This window comes from Sinohyriopsis cumingii, chromosome 7, assembly GCF_028554795.1.
Source record: "Sinohyriopsis cumingii isolate HCF-2022 chromosome 7, ASM2855479v2, whole genome shotgun sequence".
NCBI classification, from domain to species: domain Eukaryota; kingdom Metazoa; phylum Mollusca; class Bivalvia; order Unionida; family Unionidae; genus Sinohyriopsis; species Sinohyriopsis cumingii.
This window is the reverse complement of record NC_142967.1, coordinates 138,279,921-138,299,302: the sequence shown is the minus strand read 5'-3', so window position 1 is coordinate 138,299,302 and position 19,382 is coordinate 138,279,921. Positions and strand designations below refer to the sequence as shown.

Here is a 19,382-nt window from a genome sequence, read left to right as displayed (position 1 = left end):
CGGATGCGGGAGGTCGTGGGTTCAATCCCCGGCCAAGTCATACCAAAGACGTAAAGAAAACAGTACTAACAGCTGCCTTGTTTGGCACTCAGCATTAAGATGTTAGTGTTAGGACTGGTTGGCCTGGTGTCAGGATAATGTGGCTGGGCGGGACATCATGCTACATGTCTGCGGCATGATGCCCCAGTGCTAGACATCACTATAACCTTGCCACACTGCAGACATTGTAGCAATGTGACTGAAAAATTGTTAAAGCTACGTTACAAATCCAAATCACACACACACACACATAAACTACTTAGACATTGATCATTATGTGATAGCAGGCCTTGGTCTATGCAGTTTTTAGTTGGATTTAACTTACAAGTGACTATACAATGTATATGGTACTTACAAAGAAAATTATGTTATCAGCAAATAATATAGAAACTATTCTCTTGTTTTCCAGTATTTTCATAAAGAAGAGGATGCCTGGGTATTCAAGAATATGCTAGGAAAGAGAGGAGAGAACCACAGTCACTCATCTTGATCTGAACTTGAGTCCCATAGATAATTATTGACAATGTTCAAAACTCATGTCCATCTCTAGTTTTATCCCCACCCCACCTCCAACACGTTCACTCTGTTCTTCATGATATATGTTCAGTGTGCAAAGATACTCAGAAGAATACTTAATTACAAATCATAACATTTCATGCATAAATTAACTGTAGTAAACTTTGTATAAAATGAAGTCCAGGAGACGAGAAAACTTAGCTTGTTAAATTCTGCTTTTGTTATATATAGAATGTTGGTAAGATGTTTCAGTTTGGCAGGGAATTAATCAAATGCTCATGCATTACCTTTTCTTGCATTGTAAGCTTTTATTATACGTATTGGTTTTCATAAAGGTTTTCAGTTCAAGCCACATTTACCTCAACTTAGTCCGACTCTTGCATGACTCCAAAAGATCTTTTATATTAGGGTCTGTGTAATTTATCACTGTTGTGATTGAAGTTGTTTCATTCAAGACATGAAGCGGAGCTTCAGGTAGTTTTTTTGCTGTCTCAGTACATTTTTACCACACCTACCTTAGTGGAGGTCTTATGGAGTCAAGCATAAGATTTGGTTGAATGAGACTGAACTTTCACTGGTAAAGGTGTTTGCCATCTTTTGGATAATCTTTCTGTAGCATTAATATTGTAATCTGCTACATGTTATTAACCCCACTCTGTACCCAGCTGTAGGTAATATAAAGGATTTTTTATCCCGAACAAAGCCTAAAAACCGAACTCTCAAAATGTTAAAGGTATTTCAACCAACATTTATACACATTTAAGTAAGTTTCATTTGATACTTAGAATTTTCCACACTGAATATATTTTTGGTTTACTGTGGAAACAATGCACTTTAGAAGTATTAAATAAGTTGAGAGTACTGTACCATATTGTGCTAGATGAAGTATAAAAATGGGAGTTTCTGGACCATAAGGCACAGTAAGTAGGAGTCTTTACATATGCATGTGAAAAGGGGAATATACCATATTATATATATATATATATATATATATATATAGCTCTTATGAGATCAGTTGATGTAAATAAAATTAATCTTGCATATATTGTTGGCAATTCACTTAAAATATTCTGATATTTGGTTAAGGCACAATAACTACATGAAGTAATTTTCTTGGAATAATTTCTTCCATTTGTTATGGAAGGATGACAAATAAAATTGCAGAAAATAATTTGCCCATTGAATATATTATCTGATCACATTAGCTTCCAGTCTTTGCTCTGCAGGTGGAAGCCAGTGGGAGAAACTTGGTCCTCCATCCTGCAGAAATATCTGAAAGGCAGGGAGAATGCACAAAATCTAAGTCTATGCATCAAATGTCTTTAGTCTTCACATCAACACTGAGTTGGTCACAAGCATTGTGTGGAATGCTCCTCTGGATCCCTCTCCCTTCCAAGATTCCCCAGATCTTGATGTTCTGGTCAACAGGATGAGAAAGAATGATGGACTTGAGGCCACCTGCAGTTGGACCTCCAGATGTAAAGACTTATCTCCAAAACCACACCACAGATGTTGACCTCATTGAAACCACATCACAGATGTTGACCTCGTTGAAACCACATCACAGATGTTGACGTCATTGATTTACTTTCTTGCCTGTCTTCCTGTATTACAACAAGTGACTTTACATGACGGGAGAATTCACTGTCTCCTCTTGGCAACCCAGTATGTGTAATGCTTCCCACATGCTGGAGTATGGCCAGAGCGACTGTAGGTCTTAGTGCACTGGGGTATGTCAGAACTTTCTGTTGTGCTTCAACAACTACATATGCCATCTGTGCTGTCCATCACACTCACAGCTCCTGACCACTCTGTTCAGAAGAGCATCCAGCCGTCCAGTTCTGATATTGGTCAGAGGTCAGTTGCTGATGAGTTGGTCCACAAATTTGCTTGCCTTTTCATCATCTATGTGTTTTATGGAGACTTTGTTCATTTTGTTTTCATAGTCATCCCAATGTTGGCCCAGTGACCTACTTAATTGATTCAAGCCTTATCAGTTTCCCATCCTCCCAATTCAGATGATGGGTCTGGACTTTATGGCATTTCGTGAGGTCATGTAACAGGCACATATCCTTTGATGACTCTTCCATTTTCCCATCCACTTGGCAAGATTTATGTTGATGTAGAAGATGTGCCAGGTATAGACAACTCTGCCAATGTGTACAAGAATAATCTCCATCTTCACCCCCCAGTTTCGTATTTTTGCATAAGAGTTAGATTTTTAAAGAAAATGAATTTTCCAGGTTTTGCTCACTGGTTCTTCCAGCTAATTAAAAAAAGACATTGTATATCTTGAGTATTTTTAAAAAACATATAATTCCCTTTATTTTGGTGTATGATTGATCATAATAATTTGGATTACATAGTATAAAGCTAGGCCTTACATCAGATGTGCACCTATCAGAAATCTGCTAGCTCTGCTACACCATTTTCACTTCCTGGAATATTTTGTAATTCATTCATTGCACTTTCAGAAGCTGGTATTGCCATCTCAATCAAAATTCATTAACTGTGTTGTAATAACTGCTGAAGATAGTGGCCTGTAGACTAATTCAGGTTTGAGCATATGGGAGCAGGCATTTTGGTTAGTTATGAGCTTAGATCACTTACAGTTTTCACAAGTACAGTATGTCAAGGAAGTTCAGTCACAATAAATGAAAGTAACATAGAGGTATAACAACATTCTCTCCATTGTGCAAATTCAAACAAATTCACCATACTTGTGTCACTTCTCAGGAAATCATAATATCTGTTTAAAGTGGTTGGTACTGAGTACTGATGAATCCTGTCTTCCACCAAGTAGCTACCACTGTTGTCTTTAAGTCATGTATGTTGGGTTGGGAGCACTAGATATAAATAATGGAGGATGCTAGGAAGCACATTGTGCAAGAGTTAACTTTACAACTTTCTTTACCCTAATCTTTACATCAGCATCAGTCACAGCTCTAGGGGCAAAGCTGCTGTTGCCAGAAGGGTAAACAGAAAGGCTCTGTTCAGTGACAATGGTTTCATCACAACAGCAGTTTAGGTGCCAGTATACTCATTACGGAAAACAGTCCAATAAGGGAAGAGGAAACCATGTTTTTCCTCCCACATGTGCCCAAACAAAGAGCAGTGATTCTTATTGCTCCCTGCCAAAAATATTCCAGCTGACACTGTGCTTATTAATGTTTGCCAAGTTTGGATTTACCTTCCAGAAAATGGATAGATGATCTGGTACTCATTTTCCTGTCACCTGGATCATCATGTTATGATCTTGACTGAGATAAGACATTTCCAGCATCATTGGTAAAACAGAGACTAGCTATCTGCAGGAATTTCTCTGGAGATCTCACCCCCCCCACACACACACACACTCTGACAAAATAATGGAAATTACAGTCTGAATTATTGCCAGCAGACAAGGTTGTGGTGCCTACCTTCTGTCTTGCTTCTGTGCAATTGGTGGCAACTGTGGGCTGGATGAGAGGGTCCTTCTTATCAGCCTGATGGAAATGATGGCCATAATCAATGCCTTTCAAGTCTGGCAGAACCTCTTACCTCTTCTTACGTTATGTGTTTAGGCTGTAATAAACAAAAGAATTAGTGAAAACAACAAGCTTTGAAACATTTTACAAATAATTTATTTCCCTGGTAAAAGGATGTAAAATTGAAAACATAAGAACTTAACAGTTTGAAGAATCAAATCTAAAAATAATCCAAGAATAATTCACGAATTAAATTTTAGAAGTCCTTGTAATGAAATGTTCTAATGAAATTTGAGTTTGAGTCTCAATGAAAAATCCAGAGTGGAAGGCGATGACGTATATTATAGTCAGTATGGTGCTGTAGTGTCTGCAGTTCTTTGTTATTCCACAGACTATAATATTCTGGTGTTTGAACTCCCAAATAAAATTTAAATAAATTCTTTATGAGCACTCAGATATTTCCAGGAAAAAGAATTAATCTTTTAGAATCCAAATAATTTGAATACAAATTTAAATATAACTTCAAACTGGTCACAACAAAATGAACACCTTACGTCCCATTGTTTAGAATCCCGACTGAGATTATTTCTCTATAGACAAAGGTTATACAGTCAATTAATGCGCAAAACAGATACCCGTATGAGGGTCACGTGATCACATTAGAAGGTATTCACATGTCTAAGATCATGTATTCCAATACAGCCTCAATTTCACTATTATCATTCACACATTAAAAATGAATTTAAAAAAGTTGTTTATTTGATTCTCAATCAAGGCCAGGAACTAGGTCAGCAAAAGATACAAAGTTTGGTGTTTATGATTAAACAGTCGGGTCAAACTAATTTCTGGAAAATATCAAATTACTAGTAAATGAAATTGCATTACTTTGACATGTAATGAAATTAAAAATAAAATGATTTCAAACTTACAAACAATTAAATCAAATATACATAACACTCTTATGTGGGAAGGTTGCCCTCGTAATTTCAGGCAAGTCTGTGGTGGTCAGCACCTTCTGCAAAGTACTGTGACCACATCACTGGATCTATACTTTCTTGTCAGGCATATCCTCGGTTGGTGCTGTCATTATAGTAATCATGGTCAAGACAAGACACCAGCTAGGCAGAATGTGCTTGCTGACTCTTTGTCTGACACTGCACACTGATTGGTATTTCCATTTGTCAATTTCCATCAGATTTTGGGGTTATCTGATGGTCAGTCTCTTTATGACCAGGTGAAATCACAAACTACCCATCCATGACTCGTGTACCAGACCCAGAAGCCTGGGCAATAGACACACTGTTGTTCAGTTTAAGAGGATCTTGGGATTCATCTTCCCTCCAAATGTTCTTATTCCAAGATTGACTCATAAAGACAAGGGATTAGACCTGCAAGATGGTTCTGAATGCCTTTCTTAGGATGGATAAATAAGACATTATGAAATAGAGGATGTAAGCAACATTGACAGTCTCTCTGACTTGTTGGACATCTTTTCTGGTTCTGGTCACTCACGTTGTCTCCCAGATGGAATCTGTCATGAGTGCTTCAGTGAATAAATTCTTACAAGTTTGAATACTTGTCCGTGACTTCACTAAAATTGTGATCACACAATGACATGTTTAGTGAATTGCATGCCCTTTCAGTTGACCAGAACTGAACAATTCTGTTTAGATGGTTCAGCAGTTCTAATGATGTAACCATGGTCAAAGGTCAACTGCTGTCTACAGGCAACCAAAACATGATCAGTGTTAGGAGAATGGTTTTACCTTTCACTTGAGAATATGCATCCCCATGTCTACAAAGGGGTTACCAAGGTAGAGGTTGTATGCTCATGTGCTTCCTCCTTCTCTTCTGCATCTCCATGTCTACAAAGGGGTTACCAAGGTAGAGGTTGGATGCTCATGTGCTTCCTCCTTCTCTTCTGCATCTCCATGTCTACAAAGGGGTTACCAAGGTAGAGGTTGGATGCTCATGTGCTTCCTCCTCTTCTGCATCTCCATGTCTACAAAGGGGTTACCAAGGTAGAGGTTGGATGCTCATGTGCTTCCTCCTTCTCTTCTTCATCTCCATGGCTACAAAGGGGTTACCAAGGTAGAGGTTGGATGCTCATGTGCTTTCTCCTCTTCTGCATCTCCATGTCTACAAAGGGGTTATCAAGGTAGAGGTTGGATGCTTGTGAGCTTCATCCTTCTCTTCATCTCCATGTCTACAAAGGGGTTACCAAGGTAGAGGTTGGATGCTTATGTGCTTCCTCCTTCTCTTCTTCATCTCCATGTCTACAAAGGGGTTACCAAGGTAGAGGTTGGATGCTCGTGAGCTTCATCCTTCTCTTCACCTCCATGTCTACAAAGGGGTTACCAAGGTAGAGGTTGGATGCTCGTGAGCTTCATCCTTCTCTTCACCTCCATGTCTACAAAGGGGTTACCAAGGTAGAGGTTGGATGCTCGTGAGCTTCATCCTTCTCTTCTGCATCCCCATGTCTACAAAGGGGTTACCAAGGTAGAGGTTGTATGCTCATGTGCTTCCTCCTTCTCTTCTGCATCTCCATGTCTACAAAGGGGTTACCAAGGTAGAGGTTGGATGCTCATGTGCTTCCTCCTTCTCTTCTGCATCTCCATGTCTACAAAGGGGTTACCAAGGTAGAGGTTGGATGCTCATGTGCTTCCTCCTTCTCTTCTGTATCTCCATGTCTACAAAGGGGTTACCAAGGTAGAGGTTGGATGCTCATGTGCTTCCTCCTTCTCTTCTGCATCTCCATGTCTACAAAGGGGTTACCAAGGTAGAGGTTGGATGCTCATGTGCTTCCTCCTTCTCTTCTTCATCTCCATGGCTACAAAGGGGTTACCAAGGTAGAGGTTGGATGCTCATGTGCTTCCTCTTCTGCATCTCCATGTCTACAAAGGGGTTATCAAGGTAGAGGTTGGATGCTTGTGAGCTTCATCCTTCTCTTCATCTCCATGTCTACAAAGGGGTTACCAAGGTAGAGGTTGGATGCTTATGTGCTTCCTCCTTCTCTTCTTCATCTCCATGTCTACAAAGGGGTTATCAAGGTAGAGGTTGGATGCTCGTGAGCTTCATCCTTCTCTTCACCTCCATGTCTACAAAGGGGTTACCAAGGTAGAGGTTGGATGCTCGTGAGCTTCATCCTTCTCTTCACCTCCATGTCTACAAAGGGGTTACCAAGGTAGAGGTTGGATGCTCATGAGCTTCATCCTTCTCTTCTGCATCCCCATGTCTACAAAGGGGTTACCAAGGTAGAGGTTGGATGCTCATGTGGTTCGTCCTTCTCTTCTGCATCTCCATGTCTACAAAGGGGTTACCAGGGTAGAGGTTGGATGCTCATGTGCTTCCTCCTCCTCTTACCTATACTCCAAACATTAATTTGATCAGGTGCTGTATTTGATGGAGAAATTAAATTTTTATCATAAAGTATGTTTCTCTGTGAATACTTATCCAAGTCACATTACAAATAAACTGACACCTCCCAGGAAATGTGAGCAGCCTTATTTATGTATTGTCCAAGCATATGGGTAGCCACCTAGTGGTGACAGGAGGTAATTATTTTGTTATCTGGGAAAAAGTTGACTCTATTGATACTGTCTTTCTTGTCTGAATTAAAATCTAGACAGGAAATATGCATATATTTTTTTATCTTTCTGGATGACTTAATTCAGGATATAGTGGAAATTACTTTTGTTAATGTGTTTGGACAAGTATTCTTGGAGAAACATAATTTACAATAAAAACTTCTTTCTTTGAAGGGAAATAAATAATTATGTAAGCATTTGAGTTCATGGTGAAATTAATGGTAGATGTGGTGCTATGAGTCATATATATATATATATATATATATATATATATATATATATATATATATATATATATATACATATACATATATATATTCACAGAGATTCTAAATGTGTTTCACCTGTTTTGATGGAGGGTGCTGTTGAGTGTAGTTCAGTGAACTATGCCAGTGAAATCTCATGTCTCTAGCTGTACTTTCTTCACTAGGTGTATACCACTCTACTCCATAAGTGGATCATTCCTCACCATTTTATGGATTACCACATGTTGTTCCAGTCACTGGAGATGTAAAAATTATAAATTTGCAAGCCAGCCTGTTTCCACTGGATCCAAAAGCAGCAAAACTTTCTCATATAGAGAGTGACAAAAGCAGATCAAACACTTGTTGTGTGTCATAAGAACAATCAGTGCTTTTGTTGCCATTTTTACCTATAGTTTTGATAAATGCTTTTGACATCTATCTGAAAATGCTAAAATAGCAATCATTTTATTAATTTGACACTTAGATTTTTAACTAAGCTCACATTGATTTCATTTGTTAATTTTTGTAAGCTGATAGTAAATTTGCCTTAAGGATAAATACTCTTTTAAGTCTAAATGCAACCCTTTGGACTTGTAGAAGTTATAGATAAAATGAACTTATGTAGATTTTTTTTCAATGTATTGACTGAAATGTTGTCTGGTCATTGCATTTTACAAGTCTGCTCATACAGTGTAATCAATGTACACTACCACCTGTGAATCACCTGGTGTAAATTTCACTCGGATACACATCAAGAGTGGATTCTACCTGGTCATTTTATGGCTTACATCAGCATTCCTAATGGAGGCGGTAACATCATGGGTCGTACGTCAGTCACATCTATTACCTAACAGAGTGTAGCTCAAGCCTGACTCTACCTGTAAATCCCAGAGATTTCACTGTGTAGTGGGGGGTACTTCTGTGGACACTACACAGACATGAGTGGAAAGTACACTTTATATGTACTCTGTTTAGATGCATGAAAGTTTTGGTGAGAACATGCTCTTTTTTGAAGAATTTATAAATGTGTCTTTTGAGACTGAACCTTCTTGCCAAATGTATCATGAAGAGATGTCACTCGAGTAAGTCCTGTATAGATAATTTTTACGCATGCAAAATAATATGCAACCTTTTGTATATAATATATAATCTAGAATGAAATCATGAAATTTCATGTTTTGTATACAATTTTGATTTACAAAATGTCAATTTCATTTGCCTTTTTATCATGTTCAAGTAAGAATTTATGTGTATCATCAAACTGTATAGAAAAAAAATGCCTAGGTTTGTGTGGAAAGCTGAGTTCATATTGGTTACATTTTCTCTTTGTGTGAGCATCCATGTGTATAAAGTCCAAATTCTGTACATATATGAATTTCTCGCATCGAAATCTGGTGCTCATATGACCTGTATGTTCATTCAGTTTTCTTCAGTGATTTTTAGAGCAGACCTATCATATCATTTGATTTGCACAAGGGAGCTGCAAGGGATCAGTGGTTAGTTTGTCAGAATATAAGGCAATGGTTCTGGGTTAGAATCCTGTCAAAATCAGTCAGTTGCTGTGGTGTGTCTCTGGGCAAGACGCTTTACTCCCATTGCCTCGGCACTATGTAGCCTTTAATGTGATAATGTGCCGTTAAACAACCAACCAAAGTTAAAATGTGTTCATTTGCATAGGGTAAGTCTTCTTTGACTTGTCAAAATTACTGACATAATCCAAGTAATTTTCACTTTTTAAAGTGCAATGATATTACTGAAAAGCAGTTTATTCTGGAACATAAGTAGTAGAATTATGGTCGCAAAACAGTTTTGTGGTTGAAGTCTTAAACATGTTACCATACACAAACAAATGCATCATGTAGTATATTTCACAAAAGGTACCCGGGTTCCTGCCAGTTGATCAGTAGGTTTAGATATATTTCAAGGGAAAGAAGCCAATCACAAAGAACTTTGGTTGCAAAATGTTGGCACTTGAGTGTGCAATGGAGAGAAATATGAAAATGAACTGAAATTATCCTTTTAATACACACATACCTGTGTACAGACATGAGTTACAGATATATAGACACATGTAAGTGATATGTCTGTTCCTCTAAGTTGATCAGTAGATTTAGCTACATGTATTTTTCAAAGGAATTAAGCCAGACAAAAAGAGCTTTGCATCTGTAATGTCGCATTTGATTGGCAGTTGAGTGTACAATAGAGATAAATGTGGTGATGACTAAAGGCCAGTCCTCGCTTCTTTTCCGTATCTGTATTATTTCATACAATTAAAGGTATGCAGGAATCTACTGTAAACTCGTTATAATCCAGACATCTCTAGGTGCTTCCCTATTATTTCAGACTTTTGGGGCATTTTATTTCAGCTGTGTTATTAGAATACAATTAGAATATCAATTTTGTTGTTCACTCATGCCAAATAAAGAACACTAATGCTTGATATTTGATCCACTCGGACAAATATAGTTGTTATTTGGACTTTGTAATAGCATAAGGAAAAATTGGATGATGTCAAGGAAAGTATTTTATGTTTGAAGGCATGAATCATTTTTATGATGCCTTCTGTACAGGGATTCTGTTCGATCTCCTTAGTCATTATTTGTATCACTGCAATGTGTAATATTTCTGTATGATGGTTATATTTCAAGTTTAGAGATATTTGGTTTGAAAAGGACATAAACAAGATCATGACAACAACCTTCAGCTTTTCTCAGCTTACGTTTCTCATCTTACGTTTTATTTGTATGTAATCACATGCAAAGTAATGTATTGTGAATTCATTTATTTTTTGTGGGTATAATATTTTTGTGTTTGTAAGAAAATTTATATTTTCATGGATACTCAAGTTGGAGGATTAAGGATGGGGTCCTGTCCTTTCCACAAAAAGGTTTGTTGTTGATTTTTAAATTTGTGGTTTGAAGCAACCAAGAAAATTGGTATCCAACAAAAATAATGAATGCACAGTATATGCAAAACTATGTTCAAGCACAGTTATGTGAGATGTATGTACCCTTGCTAGATTAAAATTGCACTCGTGGTTTGGCAGTCAACAGAATAAAAATATCTGTGATAGGATTATTTTTGTTGGTATTTTAATATTTCTTTAATTTTTAACTGACCTGACCAAAAGGCTGTGTGAGCTTACAGGATGGCCCTGCATCTTTTATGCATTGATGATCAGCAATTGCTATCTCCAACTTCTTAAAATCCACTGGACCAGTTTCTGTTACATTTGGCAGGAAACACGATGGCATGAAGACCTTTCAGCCTTGTGCAGTGCTGTTGATCTGCCATCAGATATAACTGCACTTTTTATATATAAAAAAGAACCGCTTCAGTGACTGAGTGGTTGTAGCGTCTGCCTAAGATACAGAATGTCGCGGGTTCGAATCCCAGCCAAGTCATTCCAAAGACTATTAATATGGTACCAACAGCTGCCTCGATTTGCTTTCAGCATTAAGAGGCTAGTGTTAGGCCTGGTTGGCCGGTGTGACTGGGTGGGATATCATGCTACATGTTTGCAGCATGATGCCACAGTGCTCGACATTACTAATTACTCTTACACTGCAGACATCGTAGCGATATGACAGAAAATTTGTAAACTGATTTAAAAGATCAAAAGCACACACACTCACACACACTAAAAACAGAAAAACCTTTAAGCAGCTTTTCAAAAACTGCTCGATATAATCTGATCAAGTTTGACAGAAAGCATCCTTGCATAAAAAGAGCTTGAAAATGTCAATCAATTATGGCCACTATTACTAAAAAAATATTTTTTTAAAAAAAACTGGCATCATAAAAACTGCCGAACATAATAGGACTGGATTTGACGGAAAGAATCCTGACATGAAGGGTTTTCAGATTTTTACAGTTGATACCAATCCACCATCAAATATAGTTATTACTAAAATACAAAATAAAAATTAAATGAATGCTTCTTGGCAGCAGCTCAGCTGACTTTGACCAAATTTGACAGAAAGCGTTCTGTATAACAATGCTGATTTGCCATCAAATATGGCAACCATTGCTAAAAGTAGAGAAATCTTAAAATAACTTCTCCAGATCACTTAAGATAAACTTGGATGAAATCTAGTGTAATGGGTACAAATTCATGTACTCAGAGTGCCATGCTTATTTTAAGCACTAACTTGGATGAAATCTAGTATAACGGGTACAAATTCATGTACTCAGAGTGCCATACTTATTTTAAGCACTAACTTGGATGAAATCTAGTATAACGGGTACAAATTCATGTACTCAGAGTGCCATGCTTAATTTAAGCACTAACTTGGATGAAATCTAGTATAACGGGTACAAATTCATGTACTCAGAGTGCCATGCTTAATTTAAGCACTAACTTGGGTGAAATCTAGTATAACGGGTACAAATTCATGTACTCAGAGTGCTATACTTATTTTAAGCACTAACTTGGATGAAATCTAGTATAACGGGTACAAATTCATGTACTCAGAGTGCCATACTTAATTTAAGCACTAACTTGGATGAAATCTAGTATAACGGGTACAAATTCATGTACTCAGAGTGCCATACTTAATTTAAGCACTAACTTGGGTGAAATCTAGTGTAAGGGGTACAAATTCATGTACTCGAGAGTGCCATACTTATTTTAAGCACTAACTTGGATGAAATCTAGTATAACGGGTACAAATTCATGTACTCAGAGTGCCATACTTAATTTAAGCACTAACTTGGATGAAATCTAGTATAACGGGTACAAATTCATGTACTCAGAGTGCCATGCTTAATTTAAGCACTAACTAGGATGAAATCTAGTATGACGGGTACAAATTCATGTACTCAGAGTGCCATACTTATTTTAAGCACCAACTTGGATGAAATCTAGTATAATGGGTACAAATTCATGTACTCAGAGTGCCATACTTATTTTAAGCACTAACTTGGACACAGCCTTTAGAAAAATCAACATCAACATCGGTCTTGACGGCTGTTGTATTTTCAGGAAATCTTGCATCAAAATAAAATGACTGGAATTTTAGTGACCTTTCAGGAACTGGCAAAATCACACCAGTTCGCTTTGTCATCCTTCACAAAATCCAGGATGGAACGTTTTATTTTCTCTTTGGACTTCGATTCTGGTCTCTGTTGAACGCAAGTAAAATTCTTCAGGCATCAGCAGATCTCCAGGAAATTTTAAAAAAAAATATTAATGATTTTCCTGTGGACTAAAATTGGATTCAAAAACAGCTAATTCACTCATTGTAGTGATACCTTGAAGTAACATCTAGACTTTTGCCAGTAGAGAAATGAGAAAACAGAATAACATTACACATAGGTATAACGACCACGATGTTATTCTAACAATCGTTAAGACGAGAAAGCTCCTGTGGATTATCGAGAATGACCCATACCATCCTACATGGCGCCGTATGAGGCCAAAGGGAAAGAGCACGCCAGCCCAAGAACTGGGTTGAAAACATGGCGGAATGGAAGGCATGACACGAAAAGAAGCATCACAGACCGTAAACGAACACAGTCTTTGGAGATTATGTTGAGGAAGGAACATCGATGTGGCGCCCCAGCGATCTCGTCAATCAAAGGATAAATGTGATTGGATTACAAAAATAATAGGAGACCGAGAAGTCTACTAGGTACAAATTATAGATTGCTTTTGGCTGAATATTTATACGTTTTTTGGTCAAATGTGAATCACTTTATCGTCAACTTCTTTGACAATAATACAGTTCTTTTAAAATATCTGATTTGCTCGTTCCATTGGAAAATTTGTTTCTATTTCTGCAACGATCTAAATGCATATGCTGAGATTATTGTACAGTACAGTGTTCCTGTTTATTAATGATTGTACATGACTGACTTTACTTTAATATGACACCGCTCCAGTGGCCTAGTGGATAGAGTTTCTGCCTCAGATGCTGAAGGTCGTGGGTTCGATCTCTGGCCAAGTCATACCAAAGACTTACAAAAATGGTACTAACAGCTGCTTCGCTTGGCGCTCAGCATTACGAGATTAGTGTTAGGACTGGTCGGCCTCATGTCAGGATAATGGGACTGGGCATGATGCCCCAGTGTTAGACATCACTATAAACTGCCACACTGCAGACATCGTAAAGATATAACTGACCAATTGTTTAAGCTACGTTAAAGATCCAAAACACACACACAAACACACACACACACACACACACTTTAATATGACCGTTCTGGTGGCCATAGTAGTTAGAGCGTCCGCTCCAATGCGGGAGGTCGCGGGTTCGAATCATAACACAGACTTATAAAAATGTACCTGCAGCTGCCGCGCTTTGTGATCAGCATTAAGGGGTTAGTGTGCACAGCATTTCTAAATAAACTTTTGATGACTTATGATATTGAACTTAAAATTTTCTCACATTCAGACAAACCTTAATGTAATATTGATCAACTTATGACCACGTATGCAAATGAGATTATATTGGGCCTTACCCAGATGAACCACGCTTTCAGTAGTCGACTCTTTTACCTCCGGTGATGTTTTAAAAAAGGTTGCATTTCCTTATTAAAAAAAAGCTCAGAAAAATAAAAAAATAAAAAGTACCCCCACCCCGTCACATGATCTAATTAAACAGATTGAGGCTAAATATTCTCATATTGTTTAGGTAGAGGTCGTTTTAAGTAGAAGTCTTCAAGTTGGATTTTCTCATGTTGCAATAAGTTTATTTTTCATGACATAATAAGCTTTTGTTTGTTGTCTCCCTTACGCAGACCGCCACGTTGGATGCGGGAAAAGAATGACTCGCTGACGTGGCGTGATTTTGACTTAAATTCAAGTTACTATGCATTACTATTAATATCCCAAATTGTGTTGAAATATTTGGAAGAAAAGAACATCCACAAAATTATTTAAGTGTATAATGCACTTATACAAAATTAGGTTCTACATAATAAGATAAAGGATAAAGACCGCAATTTCATCTCAGCCGAATGAGGGTTCGCTAAATAATGCCTGGATGTAAAATCTCTATTAGTTCTAACAGTAATAAAGATTATATATTACGTTGTGGCAATTACAAATAGGATGAAATATTTAATAAACTGTTACTAGAACAAAGAATTTATTGTATTTAGTCCCAAACATTCACATTCAGTTTTGAATTGATCCGTCGTGTTCATATTGAAATCATTAATGACCAAATGGGATCAGAAGTCTGAATATATTTATACAAGGGCATGAACCGCAGAATTATCTATGAGCGCCTTGTGAGATCTTATTGGATTAAATCTCTCCAATGTTTGGTTTTACGTCCGAACATTTAGCATGGTAGGATTCTTTATTGCTATAAAGCAACCAACCATCATTCAGGTTTTATTATTTGCCCTTGATTTTGATCATGGAATTCATTAGCCAAGATTCATTTAGCTTGCTCCATGATTCAGCTATAACCTAAGTACCAGTGAAAAGTCGAAGGCTATGTATATATAGAAAGATATGATATGCTGGTTTGGTGACGATTGAACACACATTTTAGCGAATCGTTTAATATTTTAATCAAATCCACGGGGATGTAGTCTCAACTTTGCTATTGTGTATTTTAGTCGTTGACTCATTGATAAAAGGCTGTGAATGTTTAGCGTGACCGTAAGTTTGTGTAACAAAGAATATTTCTCAAAGAAGATGCAGATTAACAATTTTACTTTGAGGAGACGCACATTTATGATTTATCCAAAAAAATATTCGATCAGTTAGCAATTCAGTTATATTATATTCAATTATATTCACATCATTACGTGCCTGTCTCTTTTATGAAACCGATTATATTTATTCGCCAATCTTAACTCAGTATTTAACATTTTTGCAAATGATTTATTTGTTTAAATATATATATATATATATATATATATATATATATATATATATATATATATATTTGTATGCTTATTTTGTGCTACTGCGAGAATATATTGCAGAAACGCATTTTGTGAAGTAATGCAACTTGCAAAATAGGCCTGCTACACAAAAATATTACATACGGTTTATATTCAACGATATATAGTGAGGCGCCCCTTCCAGCTATGTTTTGTGTATCATTTGTCAATGATACTGGAACAGGTAAGACGTGAAACCTTGGTCTGCTGAGAATGCATTCAACAGTTTCGATCTCTTTCCATAAACCCTCTGTCATTTTCCAACATACACAACATACTTTGGAACTTAAAAGGGGACTTTTTATATGGAATTACATCACAATTAATACTTCCAGTTCTGTACCCACGAATGTAGTTCTAGTCTATTTTTAGAACATTTTTTCCTCTCTCATTTTGGTGGTGATAGAAGAGTTTTATTTATGCATTTTTGGTAGGGATTTAAAGGTAACTGTTTATTCTTGATAATATAAGCTCAGGGTGTTGTTGTCTCTGTGTATTTCGGCGACAGTGCATGGTGAGTAATAAGGCCTTGGTGATGATCCGGTAGTGAAATCTGTGTTCTGTTTACATGCTGCTATGTTGACAGGCCAGCATCTCAAAAAAGAGCAGGTCAACCTTTGACGAGAACTTCACTGTGAAGTCATCTTTGAAGGTATTTTAGATTAACATATGATTTTTATTGATTGTCACACAGTGGAAAGGTCAGTACTGAGAAACAAATGTAGAGGACATATAGTAAAATTAATTGTGTTCTATGTCCATATGTGTATTGCACGGTGTACTCTCTCTCTCTCTCTCTCTCTCTCTCTCTCTCTCTCTCTCTCTCTCTCTCTCTCTATATATATATATATATATATATATATATATATATATATATATATATATATATATATATATATAAGAGAGAGAGAGAGAGAGAGAGAGAGAGAGAACTGGTAGAAAACAGAGAAAACAATCACCCGCGCCAAATTCTTTGTGCAGCTTCATTCTTTTTTACGGTTTGGAAAATGTACTCTCCGATGACCGCAAATACTATGCTCACAACGAATCGACAGAACCACCCAATCTCAAACTAATTTTAATAATGTAATAATTTGTGCAAACAGACTTAAGTCTATGCAGGATAAATCGGCGTCTTTTGGAAAGCTCGGCAATCTTTCATTTGGAAGTCTATAAATAGTGACTCTCCACAGGTCCATATCTTATTACAACATTATGGGGAATATTTTTCAGGCGACATTTACGCCCTGGTTGGTCGATCGCTTCAAACCATAGTCATTATGTCATCGCAATAATATGAATGATTTATTCATAGTTAATCCCATATCATTAGAGAATAAAGACTCGTGCAATTATTTCACTCTTGTAGTTATCTAGTCAGGACAAGTAGCTTAGGATTATAATAAATATACAAAAATTGCATTCCCGGTGACATTTTCGAGTATTTTTTAAAGTAAACTTTATACTTACAGTTATTGCGTGAGGACAATTAAAATATGCTACGGATTGGGTCAGTGAGGTTGGCGTTGTGTGTGGAAATACGTAATAAAAAGCATAGCTCGAGTGTCACATGGCAGTCATAAAATATTGATCACTGTTTCTTTTTTGCTGTTTTTTCCCCATCAACTCTGCCTTGTTCTATGAATGAAAGCTCTCCCTCAACGACCATTCATATAACGTCGGTAAACACCTGTCCTTCTTTTCTATCATAGTTTTCATTTTGATTTCCAAGTTGTATCAAATTTGCTGTGGAAATTTCATGATATCGTCCTTTTTGTGGGGTGGAATGTAATACGTGTGTGTGCATGTGTGGATGTGTGTGTGTGTGTGTTTGTGTGTGTGTGTGTTGTTGTTGTTGTTTGCAATAGTGAACTCATCTGCAAATATTACATGAAAGCGGAACGTTGTAGAATAGCACTATGTAACACAATTTTTATTCCTGGGTAGTAAGTGTTATTTCCTAATTGTTTATGCCTCGAAAGATAGAAATGGGCTATTATTCCCCACAAACTTTGTTTTTGTGACCAGGACAGTGATATTTTGAAATTTGCATATTTTCCAGAACATTCCAGATAGTGTCAGTGCTAGGTAAACTTGGAGTATCTTCTAGAACTTGCCAGTAATATAAATTGTAACATAAATACAGGGGCCTTAAGCCCACCAGTTCAGTTTAGTTCCGGCTGCTTAAGTGGATATATATCAGCATTTTTCTGAGATGGGATCAAGAGGCTGCAAGCATCCGTCATATGCATTTTGCTTTGTCTGCGGCCAATTTATCACGACAGGAGAGAAAAAGTACTTCGTGGAAGCATCTGCAAAGATGTGTCAGACCTACAAGGAATATTCCGACATGCCTGTCGGGGATAATAAAAAAAAGACCTGGGCACCTCATTTCACATGCAAGCACTGAAAACAAACAAAAAACTCTGGAAGGTAAGATGAACAATTGTTGCTCGGAATTTTATGTTATAAAATTTGTTAAAATTTTTAAAATTGTAACAGTTTTTAATTTTAAAATGTTTTACAATTTTCAATCTTTTTGAAAAAATAGAACATATATGAAAAATGTTGCTAGAATCTCTTACACATTAGTCATGGGTGAAATAAATGTATTTTTGTAGGATGGTACAGAGGGGAAAAGAGAGCCATGAAGTTCGCTATCACAAGAATTTGTCGGGAACCCATTGACCACTTAACCAACTGCTACTTCTGCATGGTGGACCCTTCCAAACGTCGGACTGGCAAGAATACATCTGTTATCACGTATCCGGATCTTCCTTCAGTTATCGCCCCGGTGCCTTACTACCTAAGCTCCCTGTACCCACTCCTCCGGGGAGAGAGAGCAGTCGTGTTTAGAAGAGAACAACATTTCAGAGAGCGAGGAAGACGTTATAATGTTCAGCGCTTAGGTTATATATCAAAATTTCGACGAATACAAGCAAAGCCTCATCAAAACACGTTGTTCATTGGTCACGAACATGAAAGCTGTCGCTACTGCAATAGACGATTTTGTTATAGAAACGTACATTTGCCATCTTCCTGAGTATCTTGAAAACTGCCTTTATGCTTGCTCCCGAAGACATTTTGAAAACTGTCTTTATGCTTGCTCCCGAAGACATTTTGAAAACTGCCTTTATGCTTGTTCCCGAAGACATCTTAAAAACTGTCTTTATGCTTGCTCCCGTGGACATCTTTAAAACTGCCTCTACGCTTGTTCCTGAAGACATCTTGAAAACTGACTCTATGCTTGTTCCCGAATACATCTTGAAAACTGAATATATGCTTGTTCCCGAAGACATCTTAAAAACTGACTCTATGCTTGTTCCCGAAGACATCTTGAAAACTGATTATATGCTTGTTCCAGAAGACATCTTGAAAACTGAATATATGCTTGTTCCCAAAGACATCTTGAAAACTGACGCTATGCATGTTCCCGAACACATCAGTCAGACACTTCTCCTTGTAAGATATATGTATTTTTGTCAGGTGCTGAGTTCTGAGAAGACATTAAAGTCGAAAATATCCGTATAATATTCTGGAAATTACCCGAACTTTGAGTATATAAATGAAGTATAAAATATTCCTTTGAATAACCAGATAGATCGGTTGTATCTTTGTCCGAATAT

At 37.1% G+C, this 19,382-nt stretch overlaps 1 protein-coding gene across 4 annotated transcripts in view; it reads left to right on the top strand.

Moving 5' to 3' along the window:
• Positions 1-10,929, top strand: part of LOC149796227 (oxysterol-binding protein-related protein 11-like) — a 133,993-nt gene extending 123,064 nt beyond the window's left edge. For 3 of the 4 annotated variants that reach the window (XM_089966186.1, XM_089966187.1, XM_089966188.1), the window contains one exon: positions 449-10,929. In XM_089966186.1, coding sequence (XP_089822312.1) covers positions 449-529 — 81 coding nt within the window. In that variant the 3' untranslated portion in view covers positions 530-10,929. The remainder of the gene's footprint in view (positions 1-448) is intronic. The other variant, XR_016422508.1, reaches the window with a different exon arrangement.
• The last annotated feature ends 8,453 nt before the right edge of the window (positions 10,930-19,382 follow it).